We start from the raw sequence: 20256 nt of genomic DNA on the forward strand, positions 1-20256 counted from the left end.
GCCTGCCCTTATGCATGCTCATCCCAATTCCCTTCCATTGCAAAGGAGTACACACACCTCTCTACCCACAGTGGCTCTGTGCCCAGACAGGGAAAGCAGGGCATGTGCGTGTGGTGGGTGTGTTTCAGGCAAGGGCGGGGGGAGCCCCAGGAGGCACATTGTCTAGGCAGACATGTCTAGGCATGGAGTCTGGTAAAATCCATGTAGATGAGGTCCTAATGTGGAGAGACGCAGAACACAGGAATGGGAACCCTCACAAGGAGAACAGCCTCCCACCCAGAGGACGCCCTGTCGGAGGCTGGAGGGTGGCCACAGACCAGGGTCAGAGTCCTGTGTAGCCCAAGCGTCCCACGAAACACACAAGTTGTCCTCCTGAGATGTAGCACCTTTGTATACACTCTTCCTTTTCTAGAGTTGGAAAATTCCTGCCTGTCATTCAAGATCAGACTCCTCGTCACTCCTCCTGGACACCCATGCCTGACACTCCCCCACCCCCGTGCCACCCTGCCCCCGGAGGACTAAGCCTGCAGCTCCTCCATAGGCCCTCCTTGTAGGGTGTGGCAAGTTGGCTCTCTGTACAGTGCTCTGCCCGGGGCTCCACCACAGCACCTGGCACATAGTAGGTGTCAGTAGACACGCAGTAGATGTGAACTATGACGGGAGGAGAACAGCGTTTGCTGAGGTCACACCCGAGCAGAGAGCTGCAGTACACGCCGAGATGGCGTTGTTTCCACTGTTCTTGTCCCCCCCCCTTCCTCCCCTTCCTTCTGTCCCCTGACCCCTGCTGCCCCATCCTGGTCCTCTGCCTGGGATCCGCAGTTGGGAGGAAGTGCCAGACTTCAGTGTTGGCAGCTCAAACCAAGTGGTTTCACAGCTGGACCCCAGGAGGAAGCCCAGGGAGCATACTCGGGGAGGTCGAGGCTTGGTCTTACCTGGTCCTCCTTTACATGAGGGTCCCTCCCCAGGACAGTCCCTGAGGCTAAGGAAAGGGCCACACTGGGTGTCTGTGGGTGGGAATGACTCAGGCATCCCTAAGGGCCCAGCACAGGGGAAGCAGAACATCGCAGGTGCAGGCGACAGAGTCGGTGGCCAGGTCCTTGGCCTGCCTTGTGGTGGGGAGATACTGAGGGTCCACCCCAGGTTGAAGGGCCTTGCTCAGAGTCCACCTTGAGCAGGCCACTGTACAAAGTCCTTTGAAAATGGGAAGATTAGCATGTACTTGACATTTCCCTGCCATGCCTCTAATAAGGCAGTGGTGCGTGTAGGTGGAGACATCACAAACTCCTCAATCTGTCACCAAGTCCCACTTCTTTTAGGGACTTCTCTCTCACAGTGGGCGTGTCCACCTGACCAAATAGAGCCAATCAGAGTACCTGAGCCTCCAGCCATGATGATGGGTCCAGGGTTGGACACATGACCTGAGGTGGGCCAATCAGAGACCCTGGTATTTTCTGCGTGGCTTTCCTCTCTAATCCAATGCTTTCAGGATATAAAAGCCTGGGGCGGGCCATGCCCAAGTCCTCACAGTGGGTAGAGAAGTCTGAGAGAAAAAAAAAAGCTGTCAAGCAAAGAGAACCGGAGATTAGGGAAGGGAAGAGTGAGCTGAGGGCTCCTGAGAGCTTGGGTCCCATCATGAGGTCGGGGACCTGTGCCGGTTCTTCAGCCACCCCCATGTCGCCCTGTGAGTGTGCCTCATCGTCCAGTTGGCTCACGTGCGGTCTACACTGCGATCTCTGTCCTGCTTCATTCCACTGTCCCGGGACCCAAGAGAGGCAGCCATGAGGATTAGCACCACTGAAAATGACATCCTTTATTCTTGCCTGGGGAGCAGGGCTTGGCAGAGGCGCCAGACACAGCTGGGGGCAGCCCCCTGGGCAGGAGCCCCCGCCCACGGGCTGGCATCTGGGTTTGCGGTGGGCCCGGCTGGTGGAGCCCGGCATTCACACTGCAGGAGCCAGGCCGATCCTGTTGTTGGCCCGGTCAAACACGGTGAAGTAGAGCCGCAGGAAGACGTCTCCCAGCACCCAGACCTCGTACGGCTCAGACTCGTGGGCAGCGCTCTCGTCGAAGTTGCTGTAGCAGCCATGCACTGAGCTCTGGAGACCATGGAAACGTGGCGGTCAGCTCTCACCCTCGCCGGCCACCCACGCCTGTGCTGTCACCTTTGACCCATGTGGGGCTGTTCCCTCTGCAGAGAACACCCTTCCCTGTCCCCCTCTCCCCTGCTCACTCCTGAAGGTGGGCTTCCGCAAGGATCCCCGTGGGGAGCCTGCCTGGTCCTGTGCCCCACCTCCTCAGCCCTGCAGTCCGGGCCAGGTGATGTTCCTCGGTGGTCCCTGGCACCGGTGCATCCTGGGTCTAAGGTCTCATCGGGCTGCGTGGGGCTAGATCCCCTGGCTGCTCACACGCCTGCCCTCTCCCACAGTGTGGCCTCCAGGGGGGCCTCTTCCTCCCAGCTCCCTGGGACCCTGTTTGCATGGAGCCTGGGGTAGACCCGCCCCCAACACAGACAGCCCCAGTCCTGCCTCTGTGAGTCTGTGGCCTTAGATAAGTTCAGCTTTGGTGCCAGTATTGTGAGTGTTGCTGACGTGACACCAGTTTCCCATACGGGAGGGCCAGTCCCAGCTGCCCCTTGGGCCATCCCACATCCCATCCAGCTCCTTCCTAATGCATCTAAGAAAGCAGCAGAAGATGCCCCACATGCCTAAGCCCTTGCCAGCCACCTGGGAGACCCGGATGCTCCCAGACATTGTGGCCATTTGGGGAGTGGACCAGTAGATGAAGGGTTTCTCTGTCAGTCTGCCTTTAAAATAAGTAAATAAATAAAATTTAAAAAAAGGAAATGTCCAATTTCTCCCTGTCTCACAGTCTTCTTTTAAAAAAAGTTGAAACTGTATACAAATAATTGTTCACATGTACGGGGTATGGTGTGATATTTCAATACATATATACAGTGAGCCAGGATCAGGTCAGGGTGATGGGCATGTCTGTCATCTCAGATGTTTCCCGTTTCTTTGTGTTCAGAACATTCAATATCCTCTCTAGTAGCTATTTTGATATTTTCAATGCATTGCTGTCAACCATAGTCACCCTACTGTGCCATAGCATATTAGAAGTTATTCCTCCGTCCTGTGCCCGTTAACCATCATCCCCCATTCCCCACACCCCTGTGCACACGCTCTTCCCAGGCTCTGGTAGGCACTCTCGTGTTCTCTACTTCTTTGAGGTCATTGCTTTAGCTTCCATATAGAAGTGAGAACACGCGTGTGGGGCCAGTATTGTGACGTAGCAGGTTAAGACGCTGCCTGTGGCACCAGCATCCCATATGAGCACTGGTTCAAGTCCCAGCTGTCTACTTCTGATCGAGCTCCCTGCTAATGTACCTGAGAAATCAGCAGAAGGTGGTCCAAGTGCTTGGGCCTCCTCACAGACAAGAGAGACCCAGATGAACCTCCTGGATCCTGGCTTCAGCCTGGCCCAGCCCCAGCTGTTGCAGCTATTTGGGGAGTGAACCAGCAGATGGAAGATATGTCTGTCTCTGTCTCTGTCTCTCTCTCTCTCCCTCCCTCCCTCCTTCTCTCCTCCTTTCTCTCTCTTCCTCTCTCTCTTCCTCTCCTCTATCTGTAATCTGCCTTTCAAATAAATAAACAAACAAATCTTAAAATGAGTGAGAACAAGCAGAATTTTCTTTCTGTGCCAGACTTATTTCACATAATGCAATACCCTCCAGTTCCATCCATGTTGCTGTAAATGACAGGATTTCTTTCTTTTTAATGGCTGAATAACATCTCATTCTCACACTCTCTTTTAACCCCTTCAGCCTCCCCTGGACTCTCATGGGGACCTGACATGTTTAGCCTCATCCGTGTGTCTGGTCCCATGTTGTCCCCAGGCACTCTGCTCATGTCCGTGTCCCCAGCACCCTGCAGAGGGAGGGGCTGTAACTCTAACTCACAGGGGAGGGAGCAAGGCACAGTTGTAGCCTCGGCCTTGGGTGGCCGTATAATTTATCATCCACACCAGGTCAATTCTGAGGGAGCGCTAGTAGTAATTGTGATGGGACAGTTCTAGCCAAGCCCACCCGTCACTCTCCCTTTGACCTGTCACTGGGACAGGTTAAACAGATTAAACAGAAGCAGGCCCCTTCACGCCCCCTCACGCCCCCTCCCCCTAGCACTGCGCCAGCACAAGAGATCACTCAATATTTACGGAGGGTGAAGGATGCCACAGTCTGCACACACCAGCTTTATGGGAGGTGCCCCAGTGGGCTTGGCAGCATCTACAATGGCACCGGTTGGCCTCCAGGGGGCCTCTTCCTCCCAGCTGCAACCCAGTGATTCCTGCAGGTGCCAATATCCCAGGCTCATCGCCCAAGGTCAGGCCCCTCACCTTGCGGATGTAGGCACTGGCTGGCACGGGATAGTCCACGCCATCGATGGTGAAGATGATGTCAGGCAGGGTGCTGATGGTGTCACAGTCGATGATGTACTGGGAGAGAAAGCCAGGTGGAAGGTGGGCCAGGCCGAGCACCCTGGGGTGACCCTCGGCGTGACTCTTACCTCGCCGCCATGGGAGTGCTGGGCGTTGATGATCTTCTGGATGTTGAGGACAGGGTCCCGCGGGCCAATCAGCAAAGAGGTCCCCGTGTCAACGATGCCCTGGCAGCCACTGTCACAACCAATGGCCTCCCCATTCATGGAGATTCTGAAAGCCAGGAACAGAGCAGACACCGGGATCACCCACAGCCGCCCCACCACCCGCCCCTGGCTGCCTCCAGGACAGCCCTTCGGCTCAGGCTGCCTCTCTCTGTTTCCTCTGCACTGGCCACGCTGACCCTCTGTGAAGTCCTTGGAGTTCCTGACGCCACCAAGCTCTTTCTTGCCTCAGGACCTTTGCACCTGCTGATCTCCTTTCTTAGAATCACCCCCACCCCCTTGGACCAGCTAATGCCCCCTTCTCTCCAGGTTTCAGCTCAGTTGTCTCTTTTTCAGGGAAGTCCTCCCCACAGACCAGCCAAGGCTCCTGTCCTGGTTGCTCTGAAGGTTCCCGGGTGTTCATTCACTACATGCGGGCTGTGTTGGTATGTGTGTATCTGCCCAGCTGGACAGCAAGTTATGTAAGAGTGGGTGTGTCCCTGCCATTCCGCAGATCTGGGCATCTTTGCTGATGAGGGAGGGAGGGAGGTGGAGACCTGTGTCTGTTGTCTGACTGGTTCCTGGGGCGCACAGAGTGCAGCAGGGGTCAACTCCCCAGCAGCTGCAGCTCCGATGTGGAGCCTGTGGCCCAGGCCATGCCTGCAGCAGCCCGAGGGGAAGTCCATGAAGCCTCCAGAGACAGTCTCTCGCTTTTTCAGGATGGTGGCAGCCCATCAGGGATGGTCCCCACCTTCTTGGGCTCCTGGTTCTCTGTCACAGCCCTTGCCCCCACCAGGTGGCCAGGAAGGACCACAGAGGCAGCCTCCTTTTCCTGAGTTGCCTCTAGAACTGCAGAATGGGCAGGCCTCCTCCCCTGCACGCTGTCTTCTCCCTGGGGGGCCCGAGCTTGCCCCATTTGCCTAGGACTTCCCCTATTCTCACACTGCAGTCTCCATGCAGGCACCCCCCACCCCCACCCAGGTCCCAGACACACAGGACAGCCAGCATCTTCATGGCTGTGTCCAGTCGAGGAGGCTTATCCTCCATCCACTTCTAATTGCAGCCTCGTCTCCTTGGGCCACACTTCCTGCTACCCCACGGCACGGTGCAGGTCTCCCTACAGCGCCCGGGGCCTCTTCCAGGACAGCCCAGGTTCCCTAGGCCCCAAAGCTCCCCTTCCCCTTCTCTTCCTGCCCAGGATCCATCTTCCTACCTCGAGACCCCAGACAGGAGGCCTGGAGGGATTAGGAACCCGTGGCTGGGGCGTGCATGGGTGTGCTTATGTGACTGTGACGGGTTTGTGTGTGTCTGTGACTTGGTGTGACCATGTGTCCACCTGTGTGATGGCGTGTGCCTGCATGTGTCCGTGCATGCCTCCCTCAGGGAAGGAACTGGAGGCGGGGGCTTACCTGTCCACGGCCAGCTGCCAGTAGAGAGGTCTGGACACCGGCACCCAGTGAAGGTCCCCGCTGTAGTAGGAGGGGTCCACACCGCCGAGCATCAGCATGCTGCCTCTCTCTTCCTTGCTGGGTGGGGGTTCGAAGGGAGGAAGAGTGAGGGTTCGTTGCAGGTGAACTGCACACTGTGGGTCCAAGCTCAGGGCCCGGGAACCAAGCACCATCTATGATTTGCTTGTTGTGGCTCCCTCAGTCCACACACACTCATTCACACAGCACACCCAGAGCAGGCACTGCTGTGCATGCCCTTTCATGGATGCAGAAGTTGAGGCAAGGAAGGCTTGAGCCCCTGCCTAGGATCAGTCCCATGGCTCATGAGTGGCAAAGCCGGGGCTTGAACCTGGACAGCATGGCTTCCAGGCTGAGCTCTGACCACCCACCTCTGCAGGGACCAAGGTCCCTCCAGCAATCCGAGCAGACACTGGGACACAGCCTTACCTAACCTGTTATTTCCAGAAAGCTGAAGCCCAAGGAGGCTCAGGGTGTGGACCCGTGCATCCACAGCGCCCATGCTTAGAAACTCTGCGTGCTTTTAGCACAAGGGGCCCCACACTCTCCTGTGCACTGGACCCTGCAGATTGTACACTGGGTCTTGGGCTCACAGGGACATCCTGGTGAGGGTGGAAGTGCCCCTGCAGACACCTCTCCCTCCACATCAAATCCATCAGCAAATCCTGGGGCCTCTTCTCCAAAACACAGCCACTCCTTCCACTTTCTTCCTCTTCCCTGGACCAGGTGGCTGCCCTTTCTGTCCCCTAAAGAGGCTGCCACAGCCCAGGCCCTGGTCTCCCTGCCTCCACTCAGTTCAGCCATCCTCCAGCGGCCATAGGGTGAGCATCCAGAAATGTAAATGGGATGCTCGGTACACAGTATACACACGTAGCAAAGCATCGTGGTGCCCCCTAAAAGTCTATAATTCTTGCATGTCAATCAAAGACAAAAAATTAAAACACATAAATTAGATCATGTGTCTCCCCCGCTTCATCCAGTGCTTCCAGTTCTGCTTAGAGCAACCCCAGGGAGCCCAGTCCCCAGCCCCTCCCTGTTGCAGCCGCACTGGCCCCTCACTGGTGGTCTCTGCACTCACTCCCCGCTCTGCCTGCAACTTTGTCTCTCACACCCCTCATCCTGCAGCACTCAGCTCAGAGATGCCGCCCTGGCCACCCCCGTGAAGCTACACCCTCATCCTGATTTATTGCTTTCACTGAATCAGTTACTGTCTTGTCCGTCTTCCCCTGCCTCCTGTCTCATTTATGTATACAGAGCAGTGCCCAGCAGACAGTAGGTGCTCAGTAGTTGCTGAGTCCATCATCTGCTTTGATTGGGTCCAAATGTTCATGAGGCTTGGAGAGATTAAACAGCCAGCTTAAATTCATGGCCTTGAGCCAGGATTTGAGCTCAGGACTCCCCAGAGCCCGCAGTCTCAACACCAGTTCTCCCACCTCTTATGTGGACTTATGGAGTCAAGCACTGCCTTTAGTGGGGAAGACGCATCTGTGAACAGGGTCCTTCCCTTGTCTCTGCCTCTCCTTTCTCCCTGGGACCTTAGCCAGACCCTTAACCCATCAGGGGACTTCAGCTTTTCTTGACCAAGCCTGAGGACTGGAGATTTGTGGAGGGGCTGGCCACCACCGTGGAGGTTGTCCCGAGGGCTCTGCCTCAGCTGGGGAACCGTGCAAAGCCTGTCTCTGAGCCTCAGCTTCCCCTGCAGGGTCAGCCGCTCTCCCTGGAAAGAGTCAGGTTGTCCACACCTTGGGCTCTGTACACTGCACAGAGTCCCCGTTGCACACTGCTCAGGGCTGCTGTTACCGCCAGAGGCACTGTGAACGTAATGGACAGGGCTGAGTTCCCATCAGAGTGTGTTGGCAGGCAATGGGCTGGATCGGGCCTCCAGGCCACAGTTGGCTTGTGGCTACACTAGACCAGTTCTCGGGAAATTTCTAGGTCGGGTAGAAATCTGTGGGTTTTCATGCAACTGGAAGCATCTTACAGCGGAGCTGGGGGAGGGGCAGCCAAGACTCACCTGCTCAAGTAGAAGGCAAAGAGGTTCTGAGAAATGAGGCCCTGCGCCCACAGGTTGTCGAAGACAGGGGTGATGCCCTCAAAGCTAAGGCTAGGGTAGCTCAGGCCCAGGATGCCATCGAAGACTGCATACTCCATGAACTTGCCAGGCTCCTGCAGGCTCAGGCCAAAGGCCTGGGCTACGTCCACGAGGCCCGCAATCTATGGGGAAGGGAGGGTGTCTCTGAGCAGAAGCCTGGGAAGTGGGGTCCGGGCTGCAGGTGGGGGCAGGGCAGGGCGGCGGACCACCAGCACCAAGGAGAACTGAGGCTGCTGGGGCGCGGGCTGCTCGCCAGGTGCTCGTCTCTGGCCAGGACAGGTGTGCGGGCTCTGCAGGGCGGTGCTGTGGGTCAGAACCAGCACCTGCGCCTCCCTCACGTCCTCTGAACTCAAACAGGCCTCGTCCTCTTTCCACAGGAGGGGAAACTGAGACTCCAGTGGGGACCAGAGGGCGCCCACTGGAGGGCAGGTGGGCAGAGAGCAAGGTGGCTGCCTTGTGGGTGGTGACAGAAATGGAGGGAATTCATTGTCAGTTCCAGAGGTGCTCGTTCCTGTGTGCCCCCGAGAGACGAGCCCATCCTTCCATGCAGCTGCCAGTCTTAGCGAAAACCTACTTGGACGACACTCCCCAAGGAAACATTTTCTTTCCCATTTTGTTTGAAAGGAAGAGGGAGAGAGGGAGAGGGAGAGAGAGAGAGAGGAAAAGAGAGAGAGAGAGAGAGAGGAAAAGAGAGAGAGAGAGAGAGAGAGAGAGATGGAAATGGAGAGGGAGGATAGAGATAGAGGATAGATAGAGGGAGAGAGGGAGAGAGAGAGCTGCAGCAGCCAGGGTTGACCCTGAAGCCAAGGGCCTGGAACTCCATCCAGGTCTCCCACGTGGGTGGCAGGGGCCCAGTACTGGAGCCAGCACGTGCTCCGCCCAGGGCGCACAGCAGTAGGAAGCTAGAGCAGAGGCGGAGAAGCTGGGACTTGAACAAAGGACTCTGATATGGGATGAGGGTGCTCAGGCACCCTGGGGAGGCCATCTGTAGCTTTTATTGGATTCTCAAAGGCTCCCGAGTCCCCTCCCCACCGGGCAAGATTCCAGCTATGAGTCAGGCTTCCTGCGTATGTGGCTCCGTTTCCCTGCCTTGTGCCAGGAACGCTGGCTGGCCCGAGAGGCCCGGGAAGCACCCACTCCAAACAAGTCCTGGTCCCCATCCCAGCTCTGCGGCTCACCAGCTGCCCCGGACCTGGGGCCAGGCACTCACTCTCTCTGTTCTCCCTTCTGTCTAATGGAGACCATAACGGTGCCTGCCGCGTGGGGCTGTTGTGAGGAGTGAACCAGTTACTACAATTAGATCGCCTGGCACGGTGGGACGATTTCCCCCACCTGTCTCCCTGCTCCCCGCACAGCCGGCCTCTACTCACGGTGAGGAGAGCGGCTGCCAATCCCCGCCCCCACCCCGTTGCAAGCACCTGCACCTGGGTGACCCCACTCTCTGGGGCAGCCTTGCCTGCGGACACAGCCCCACAGGGCACGCAGCCAGCCACGGAGGGACTCTGGGGGAAGACAGGCACTTGTAGCTGACCCTGTATCTGATCCCAGAAGTGGCGGTCTCCCCAGGGGCCGGCCCCGCCTCAGCCTGTGGGTTACCTGAACGGTGTCGTAGGCAAGAAATCCCGACATCCTCCCGGAGCCATAGACGATGTTAATGGGCCGGCCCGAGACCAGGAAGGTGGAGGACAGCAGAGGGTTGAAGGTGTTGTGTTTACCTGCACAGGCAGAGGGGAGCGTTGCTCAGGCCCACTGGGGATCGGAGAGGGGGCCAGGGGAGGCAAGGGGGCACCTACCACAGGCCGGGCTGGAGCAGTAGATGGAGGGCACCCACAAGTCAGCAGAGCCCGTGTCAAGGACGACCTTGAACTCCTGGGGGGGCGTTCCGATGCTGATGATGCCGATGTAGGCCAGCTGCGAGGCCCGGAAGGCAGTGGTTAGGGTGGGCCTGGCTGCCCCAGCCTCTCCCTGGCTCCCAGGTACTTGCCTTCATTGGGGTTTCCCCAAACCACTCTCCTATCACCCCACCTCCCAGCCCCTGCTCCAGGCAGGCCTTCATTGGAGCAGCTCTCCAGTCTCTCCTGCACCTCTCCAAGTCCTTTCAACCCTTCAAGGAGCAGCTTGAGTGCCTCCTCCTCCAGGCAGTCCTTCGGGGTTACCCCAAGCCACAGAGCTCTCCCTCTCTTTCCTCTCAACTCAGTGCATGTGATGTCAATACCACACAGGTGGTCTCTCCTTGGGCTCACACTGACTCTGCCTGTTTCTCTGGCTATGCTCCAAGTTCCGGAAGAAGCTCTGAGGCCTTTGGTTACCAGTCACCGCCCCACCTCCCAGCCCCTCAGTCGTTTTTGCTGGTGGTGTTCTTGGGGCAGGAGTGGCTGAACTTCCTCTACCTGGGGGATCACGCTCGGTTTGCAGGTGGCTTTGCTGTCATTTCATCAGACGGGGCTCACCCTTCGATGTGGTTCAGTGGTTCGTTTAGTTACAACAAAGACCCTTGAACTAAGTGGCCACGTGTCAAGGGCACAGAAAAGGATGTCTGCCTGGCGCCTGGCCATTGATTGGCCCAATCCCCCCTCCAGCGACAACTGAGGCCCCATCGCCTACCATGTCTGCCTGCAGGAGCCCCAGACCTAACAGACTGGCTCCCACCCGAGCTGAGCAGCAGTGCCTGGCATGGGCACGAGGGGGCGCTCTGGAGCCGCAGGATCCCCACACTCACATCCAGGTAGTTCCTCAGGGGTTCAAAAGAGACGTCTGGGTCCTGCTGTCCGCTAAGCAACTTGTAGGTCGGGCGGTAAGGATGCTTCTCCAGGTAGTCTAGAAGAATGTCGTTTTCCCGGAGATTTTCTCGCATGGACTTCACCTTCATCAGAGGGATTCTGTGACCAAGTGTGGGAGGGAAAACAGACAGGAAGCGGTCAAGGCGCGGCGCGGCGCTGCGATGGGCTGCCATGCCTCCATCCCAGTTGCGCAGTGCCTTTCCCTGGGCTACCATGCCTGCATCCCAGTTGCGCAGAGCCTTTCCCGAACGTGCTTCTGAGCGTGAGCTTGCGATCGGGGGAGGCACCCAACACAGAAGGACCATGGCTGTGAACCTAGGCTTGTATTCAGCTTCTGTTAGGTCACCTTGGGCAAGCTGTGTGACCTTTCGTTTCCTCTCTTTAACAAAAAGTGGGACGATAGCAGCCTTGTCACATAGGATGTTTGGGGGTACTAAGTAAGGGAGGGCGAGAATACACCTGCCACCTAGTAGGTGCCCACGGTGATAGCCATTCCTACCCGTGTGGCAATCTCAAAGCAGCCCTGGGCAGGTTAGCGTGAGGGTCATTATCCTGAACTGCAGGGAGTCTGTGATTGATGGTGGCAAAGCTGGGCTTGCAAGTTGTCCTCCTGATCACTCCAGGGTTCAACCAGAAGAGACGGGTGAGCGAGGAAGCCAGAAATGCGGAAACTCAAGGAGGCAGAGGTGGGGGATGAGGAGGACAGAAAAGCAAGAAAGAGTCGAAGCAAAAAGCGACAGAGAGAGATCTAAAGAGATGGGGAGATGAAGGGTAGAGACACAGACCCAGAGACATGCATCTGGCAGCTGAGGGAGAGCAGCAAGGAGATCTCTAAGCCAATGAGGAGGAAGTGTGTGGGACCGCAGCTACCGCTGCACAGGTTGTCCACTGAACAGTTCTGGGGAGCACCACTCGCATAGCCCATGATGTGACAGGGGCTCCTGGGGTTGTGCATCCCTGCAGTCCTGCAGCAGGACTGGGTCCCCGGCTGCCCCGGCACACACGGCAAGCTACACATCACTAAGTGGAGACTTGAACCACATGGGAGGTAAGGAAGATTACACTTGCTTCTCCACCCTTGGACGGGCTAAAGAATAAGAGCAAGAAAGGGGCCAGAAAGAGCTGCTGCTACTGCTGCTGCTTGTCCCTTACTCACGTGACCAAGCACTCCGAGAGGGCTACCAGCCCGAGGAGCCCAAGCCACTTCATGCTTCCTTCCTGGGTTCAGAGCACTCAGGCGAGCGGAGCATGCAGTGGCCATCCAGAGCGGCTTGTTAAATACAGTCGTCCCCTGGAGGGCCACTAATGGGCTTGATAAGAAGTGCAAACCTTCCTGATAAGAGCTCACCCCTCTCAGTGTTCCTGAGGAGGGGGCCCAGAAAATTCTCAGAAAAGAGAGATTTCTGGCGTAATCTCTTTCCTGGGGCTTGGCTGAGAAAACAACCCCAGTCACACATCCAGCAAAGAGGGGGAGACCGGCTATCTTGGAGATAAGGGCACTGCAGGTTAGTGACAAAAACAAGGACCACATTCAGTGCCTGACACTGGTGGTCCTTGGTCTTCCCAGTGGCCTTGTGAGTGGTACCTCGCCGGCCTCCCTTGAGAGGAGACTGCTGGGAGGAGGAGAGGTCAAATCGCAGAGTGAAGATGCTGGGGATGGAAGTGGGCTGATGTGGTGAGATGACCCGAGCTGATTGGCTTTGGAGAGCCAGACTAAAGCAGTGTGACACTTGCACCATTTAAATGCTAGAAGAAGTGGGATGCGTGCATCCCAAGGAGACTGCCTGTACTCAATAAACATTTTGAAAGATAATTATTTATTTATTTGAGAGGCAGAGAGAGAGAGAGAGAGAAAGAGAGAGAGACTCCCATCTGCTGGTTCACTCCTCCAAATGCCTGCAACAGCCAGCAGCTGTTGAAGCTGGCAGCTGAGGCTGGCAGCTGGGAACTCAATCCATATGGGTTGCAGGGACCCAAGTACTCACGCCATCACCTGCTTTCTAGGGTGCACATTGGCAGGAAGCTGGAATCAGGAACAGAGCCAGAACTTGAACCAGACCCTCCAATATGGGATGTGGGCATCTCACGTGGTGGCTTAAATGCCAGGCCAAGTGTCCACCCCCCAACAAATGTTCTTGAGGACCCACTGTGAGCCTAGCACTAGGCAAGATGCTAGGACACCTAAGTCCAGTGCGACAGGCAGTCCTTGCCTTCCGGGAGCTTCTAGCCTAGGGCAGGGAGCTCACACGCTCAGGACCTGGAAGGCAAAGGGATGAACAAAGGCCTGAGTGGGCGTTGTGGACATGGGGCAGCACAGTCCCACCACCAGGGGGCAGCCTGTACTCGACTCCACAGCCATTGCCACGTTGGAAGGCAGCCGTGATGCCAGGTTGGCCAAGTTATCAAGAAAAATCAGAGCTGGCGCCGCGGCTCACTAGGCTAAGCCTCTGCCTTGCAGCGCCAGCACACCGGGTTCTAGTCCTGGTCGGGGCGCCAGATTCTGTCCCGGTTGCCCCTCTTCCAGGCCAGCTCTCTGCTGTGGCCAGGGAGTGCAGTGGAGGATGGCCCAAGCACTTCGGCCCTGCACCCCACGGGAGACCAGGATAAGCACCTGGCTCCTGCCATCAGATCAGTGCTGTGCGCCGGCCACGGCAGCCATTGGAGGATGAACCAACGGCAAAGGAAGACCTTTCTCTCTGTCTCTCTCTCTCACTGTCCACTCTGCCTGTCAAAAAAAAAAGAAAAAAAAAAGAAAAATCAGAAGTCTGGATATTTCTGTGAAATTCCTGATCTTTGAGTGCTAGCAGCTGTGACATTATGTACATAATTGTTTGCTATGCCCTCCCCTACAGTATGGAGCATCTCCCTCCCCCAACCGAAGGCAGGCCGCAGATGCCAGAATCTCTCTCTCCAAGGCAGGTCACCAAAGCTCTGGTTCTCCCCTGACTTTCTGTCCTGGGGCTGGCCACGAAGAAACCCTCCGACTACTGTTGTCTGCCTGTGAGCTCTAAACCTCTCCTGTTCTAGAAGGTTCCTGACCCATGCCTGGGAGGAAGGAAGGTGCGCAGGGAGGCCAAGGAGAGTCCAGGCAGACAGGCCTCCTGGCTTCTCCAACCCAGCCCTTTCGCATTGGCTCAGACCCTTCAGGGCTGCTTCTACGCGGCTGTCCTCGCTTCAGTCGTGCCTGGCACTGCCGTCTCTACTAAATCCCAGGACGGGATTCCCAGAGCTTCCTGACAGCTGAGAGCGTGCAGGGCTTCCTAGAGGGTGGGGCCGGTGCCCTTCTCCCCTACCTGGCCCTGGGCACCTCGTTAACTGGCTCCTTAGTATGATCCTTCGTAGGAAATCAGTAAACTTGAGTGTTTTCCCGAGTTCTGTGAGGTTCTTCATCCAACCAGAGAAGGGGGCTGCCAGTTTACAGCAGGCAGGGTGGAAGCCCAGGGGACGCCCCCAAGGTATCTGAAGCAGAGGAAGAAGGCCGGCTTGGGAGCTGAGCCCTCGGCCTGTGGGATCTGGCATTACTGCTGGGTAGGTAGTGTCCGAACCACCTTGAATCAGAGAGCACCCTGCTGTAGAATCCATTGCTGGCGGCGAGAGATTCCAGAGAGAGAGAGAGAGGGAGGGAGGGAGGGAGGGAGGGAGATTCCATCTACTGGTTCTCTCCCTAAATGGCTGCAACGGTCAGGACTGGGCCAGACTGAAGCCTGGAGGTTCTTCAGGAATTCCCACATGGGTGCAGGAGCCCAAGCACTTGAATCATCTTTCTCTGCTTTCCCAGGCACATCAGCAGGGAGCTTGAACAGAAATGGGGCAGCCAGGATTCGAACCGGCGCCCATGTGGGATGTTGGTACTGCAGGCGGTGGCTTTACCCACTATGCCATAGTGCCAGCCCCCTCATTGGAGTTTTAAGGAAGGGAAGGAGAGGATCAAATTTATGTTTCAAAAGATTGTGCAGGCCGGCGCCACGGCTCAATAGGCTAATCCTCCGCCTGTGGCTCCGGCACCCCAGGTTCTAGTCCCGGTCAGGGTGCCAGATTCTGTCCCGGTTGCTCCTCTTCCAGGCCAGCTCTCTGCTGTGGCCTGGGAAGGCAGTGGAGGATGGCCCAAGTGCTTGGGCCCTGCACCTGCATGGGAGACCAGGAGAAGCACCTGGCTCCTGGCTTCAGATCAGTGAGGTGCGCCGGCCACAGCGGCCATTGAGAGGCGAACCAACGGAAAAAAGGAAGACCTTTCTTTCTGTCTCTCTCTCTCTCTCATACTGTCCACTCTGCCTGTCAAAAAAATAAAATAAAATAAAAAAAGATTGTGCAGCTGTGCTAAATGGGTGGCGAGGATGAGACTGCCACTGGGAGACGTGGGTTTTGCTGCGTGGTAGAGCTAAACCTAACTATCCCTGGAGGCTGGTGCCAGCCCTCGGGCCCTCGTCTCCAGCAGACATCCTGGGGTACCTAACGACAGATGCGGGAGCTGGAGGAGCACAGGATGGGTGCATTTGCTTCCTGGCACAGAGAATCACCAACATCTAGTTGGCACCTGTACCTTGTGAACCTTGAAGACGCCTAGACCACACTACATGTGGCCTTCCCACACCTTTTCTGAGATCCATGAGGTGAGAGGCCTGTAAGAGAAACTGAGTTCGGGCTGGATTTTCCTTCTATATTTTCAGAGTAATGAATTACTCAGCTTTTAAAGAACTGTGGTGTTGGCCAACCCGTCTGCCAGTGTGAGTTGCATTTGGCCTTGGGCTGTGCAAGTTCTTTAATTCCGGCCCAGTGGTGTGAATGAGATACCAAATGCATCATCACCACTTTTCTCCTTTTTTTTTAAGTGAAAGGTAAACATTCATTACCGGAGAAAAGAAAAATGTATACAAGAAAGTCTAGATTCCTTTTCTTCATGTACAAGTACTTTTGTCATAAGCTTCCAAGTATCAACTTTTAAGGTTTTACAAGGGTAAATTTTCCTTTACCTGGGACCATATACTGCGTGGTGAATGTTATTTCCATAGAAACCATATACTGTAAATATATTATTATAGTTTACAAGAAACTTAAAGAAATTGTGTGTTAGCAGAGAAGATAATATTATATTTTACTGCAAAACATTATAAAATGATACAATTGTATGACTTCTAAGTGTTCCTTTGAGTTGAACAAGGTGATAAAAAGAAGAAAAAAAAAAACAAAAACAAAAAACAGAGGGGCCAGCACTGTAGCATAGTAAGCTAAGCTTCTGCCTGCAGCGCCAGCATCCCATATGGGCACCTGTTCGAGTCCCGACTGCTCCACTTCCCATCTAGCTCCCTGCTAATGTGCCTGGAAAAGCAGCAGAAGATGGCCCAAGTGCTTGCTTGGGCCCCTGCACCTGTGTGGGAGACCCAAAAGAAGCTCCTGGCTCCTGGCTTCGGATCCACCCAGTTCCAGCCATTGCAGCCATTTGGGGAGTGAACCAGAGGATGGAAGACCTCTGTCTCTCCCTCTGTCTGTAATACATAAATAAAATCTTAAAAAACAACAAAAAACAACAACAACAACAAAACAGAAAAATCACCAAGGCAGGCAGGCGTGACTTTAAGGTTTTTTTGGATTTGATGAGTTCTGCTTTCGTATCATCTCTACTTAGCTGATCCACGTAAGGGCCCCTGGAGACACCTGCGTATCCAGCAACACAGAGGAAGGATTAATGTTTCTCCTGGATGTCTCCTCTCGGCATGTGGGTAGCACTTCCCAGAGTCTGGAGACAATGAATGTGCTGAATCTGTCCCACTACCAGGAGTTTTCGCACCCGTGTAGGATGTACGAACTCCTAACACCAACAGCAAACCCCAGTCACCAGGCCCTGCCGACTTCATCCTCGGGCTGCTCGGCGACCCCTTTCCTTCCATTTTCACGGAAAGCCCATCAGGATCAGATAAACCAACGAACTTCAACACAGCTCCCACGGGCTGAGCACCTGCTATAACTCCCGTCAGGATCCAGGCCTTGAAACATTTGTCTGCTGAAGCAGACATGTAAAGGAGTGATTATTTATTAAGTGCCTTATCGATCAAAGGCGACACAGAAGGGCCACCCACAACTTTGGCTCAGCCTGGTGTGAGCAAGGCAACCTCCCAAGGCAAGAACGTGGCATTCCACACTCCTTCTAGGACTGCTGGGGCTCACTATTCATGGGTGGGATCCAGTCCAGGCCTGTGCTGGGCAGAGCACCTGGGAGGCTGATCCAATCCCCAGGCGTGGGTGGTGGAAGGAGTAGGGGGCTCTGTGTTTCAGTCTTCACTTTTGCAAGATGATACAATTCATTTTTGCCGCTGTGGGGGGGGATTTGACAACACCTAGCAAATCACACATACATTCACCTTTTAACTTGATAATTCTATTTCTAGGAATCTAGACCAAAGGTACACTGGCAAAGTACCAAAAAGATGTGTGCACAAGCAACTCGTTACAACATTGTTTGGGTGGACAAAGATTAGAAAATATACCAGCAATACCCCTCAACAGTGACTTTCAAATAAAGAGTAGAGGGCCAGCGCCGTGGCTCACTTGGTTAATTCTCTGCCTGTGACGTCGGCATCCCATATGGGCGCCGGGTTCTAGTCCCGGCTGCTCCTCTTCCAGTCCAGCTCTCTGCTGTGGCCCGGGAGGGCAGTGGAGGATGGCCCAAGTGGTTGGCCCCTGTACCCACATGGGAGACCAGGAGGAGGCACCTGGCTCCTGGCTTCAGACAGCGCAGCACCGACCATGGCAGCCATTTGGGAGTGAACCAACGGAAGGAAGACCTTTCTCTCTGTCTCTCTCTCTCTCACTATCTATAACTCTACCTGTCAAATAAATAAATAAATAATATTAGAGCAAATGGTGGATACACAAGGGAGTGTAATACAGGTGGAAAATGGAGTGGGATGGGTGAGATCTCCACGGTATATTGTTTAGTTAAAAAGGAGGAGTGGTGGGGCCAGCGCTGTGGCATAGCAGGTTAGTTTCCACCTGCGATGCTGGTCTCCCTTATGAGCACCGGTTCATGTCCCAGCTGCTCTATTTCCAATCCAACTCCCTGCGAAAGGCCTGGGAAGGCAGTAGAAGATGGCCCAAGTGCTTGGGCCCCTGCTACCCACGTGGGAGACCTGGAAGAAGCTCCTGGCTCCATTGAGGCCATTCGGGGAGTGAACCAACAGATGAAAGATCGATATTTCTGTATCTTTCTATCTCTCTCTTCCTCCTTCTCTGTAACTCTGACTTTCAAATAAATAAAACTTTTTTTTATAAAAGGCGGCGGGGGGGGGGGGTAGGTTTTGTGCAGCAGGTTAAGCCTCTGCTCGAGACCCTGAATCCCATCTTAGATGTCAGCTCGGGGCTCCTCCAGTTCCTTTAGGGCTTCCAGCTACTGCCCCTGGGAGTCAGTGGGTGATGACTTAGTACTTGGGTCCCTGCCACCCACATGGTAGACTTGGATGGAGTTTTGGGCTCTTGGCTTCTGTTGTGGTCATTTGGGGAGTGAACCAGTGGCTGGATGACGGTCTGTCTCTGTCACTCTGCCTTTCAAGTAAGTGAAAAGGAAATATTTACTTAAGAGGAGGCATGGAGAGCCGTGTTTATAGTTTGCTGTTTTTATATACACATATTGGCATGTCCTTGTTTACATTCCCAACAACAGTGAAAGGATAAAGCAAAAACTGATAAAGATTGCTACTTGCTAAGAAGGTAGGGATAGACTGAGGTTTTTCTTGTTTTACAGTTTGACTTTGCAACTACGTACAGATTTTACAGAATTTTTTTAAAAAATCCTCAAAATTGAAAAGGAATGGAAACAAATAAGACTAATTGTTAATTCGGTGACAGCAACACAGAGTAGAAATATCCTGTTAAGTGATATTTAAATCCACATTCCGCAGTGAGCCGTTTCCTAAGGGCAAAATAGAAAAGGAAGGACAAAACAACAAAAAACAGCCCAAAGGAATCCGAAACCACATTCCATAGCCTCCTGTGGGTAGCACTGCCACTGTGATTTTGAAACTATGACATAAGTGTTACTCGTTAAAGTAAATAAATCATAATACTGGCATGAAGCAGGATTTTCAGTGGAAGAGATACAAGATATAAGTATAAAACAGAAAAGATTAATCTTACAACTTGAAAGTATATGTTTGTGCTAATTACTGTTTTTTTCCATTGGAAAGCCTAGAAGCACTGATGAGCTAATAGCAGAACTCCAAGCCTAGCAAGTGGCCATTTTCTGTTTGTTTTGTAAGGATCTATTTTGTTTATTTGAAAGGCAGAGTGACAAGAGAGGGAGAGACAGACAGAGATCTTCCATCTGCTGGCTCACTCCCCAGATGGTGGCTAGGGCTGGGCCAAGCTGAAGCCGGGAGCCTGGAACGCCATCCAGGTCTCCCATGTGGGTGGCAGGGGCCCAAGCACTTAGACCACCATCTGCTGCTTTCCCAGGTGCATTAGTAGGGAGCTGGATCAGGAGCAGAGCAGCTGAGACTGGAACTGACACTCTGATACAGGCATTGTGGGCAGTGGTTTAACTTGCCATGCCACTGTGCTGGCCCCACCTCTGGCCTTTACGTGCTGTTTTCCTCTTAGAGGATCCAAGGATCCTTGGAGAAGTGCTGATTCCAGGACTAAGCCAAGAAATGCACAAGACGAGAGCCCAGGACCTGTTGAAGGCCTAGAAAGTTGATAACTTGAAACACCACTGGGGGCTGTGAAAGGCTCAGGCATCCATGTCCATCCACACATGGACAATTTAACCAGCGCCTCACAGCGATGGAAGCAAGTCAAACCTATCAAGATCCATTTAATATATCATAAAACATCTGTGGCGTAGAGGGCTAAGCCTCCGTCTGTGGCCCCAGCATCTTGTATGTGCACCGATTCAAGTCCTGGCTGCTCCTCTTCCAATCCAGCTCTCTGCTTTGGCTTGGAATAGCAGTGGAAAATGGCCCAAGTGCTTTGGCCCCTGCACCCACATGGGAGACCTGGAAGAAGCTCCTGGCTCCTGGCTTTGGATTGGCCCAGCTCTGGCCATTGCGGCCATTTGGGGAGTGAACCAGCAGACAGAAGACCTCTCTCCCCCTGCCCTGTAACTCTACCTGTCAAATACACAAATCTTTAAAAAGAAGATCTGACCCATCGCCATGGGAGGTCACTGGCAGGCAAAGGGAAATAATGATGAGTATCTATGCTTTTTACTTTTCTGTATGAAGTATATGGGAGTATTTTAAGAGGCCCATGGAAAATGGAATTAAAAGGCATTTGTTTTGGTGCAAAAACTCTTG

General features: G+C 54.4%; 1 protein-coding gene across 8 annotated transcripts; it reads right to left on the bottom strand.

Moving 5' to 3' along the window:
• Nucleotides 1–1787: 1787 nt before the first annotated feature.
• On the bottom strand, nucleotides 1788–12200 carry PEPF (pepsinogen F). 8 transcript variants are annotated; one of them, NM_001082696.1, is given in 9 exon segments: nucleotides 1788–2096; nucleotides 4390–4488; nucleotides 4560–4704; nucleotides 6044–6160; nucleotides 8115–8314; nucleotides 9789–9907; nucleotides 9986–10103; nucleotides 10912–11071; nucleotides 12129–12200. In NM_001082696.1, coding segments are annotated over 9 exon segments (1167 nt in total). In that variant the 5' UTR covers nucleotides 12182–12200; the 3' UTR covers nucleotides 1788–1940.
• Between the last annotated feature and the right edge of the window lie 8056 nt (nucleotides 12201–20256).

Source organism: Oryctolagus cuniculus, chromosome 1 (genome assembly GCF_051225735.1).
Source record: "Oryctolagus cuniculus isolate XC-2025 breed Fujian yellow rabbit chromosome 1, ASM5122573v1, whole genome shotgun sequence".
Lineage (NCBI taxonomy): Eukaryota > Metazoa > Chordata > Mammalia > Lagomorpha > Leporidae > Oryctolagus > Oryctolagus cuniculus.

Bases quoted from the DNA above. Each gene is read 5' to 3' on its own strand.
- PEPF (XM_089329742.1), bottom strand. From the start codon at position 11,187: ATGGTAGCCCAGGGAAAGGCACTGCGCAACTGGGATGGAGGCATGGCA. The intron at 9,908-9,985 runs GTAGGTGCCCCC...CTGCCTGTGCAG, and splicing joins CTGCTCCAGCCCGGCCTGTG to GTAAACACAACACCTTCAAC. The intron at 6,161-8,114 runs GTGAGTCTTGGC...ACCCCCACCCAG, and splicing joins TTTGCCTTCTACTTGAGCAG to CAAGGAAGAGAGAGGCAGCA.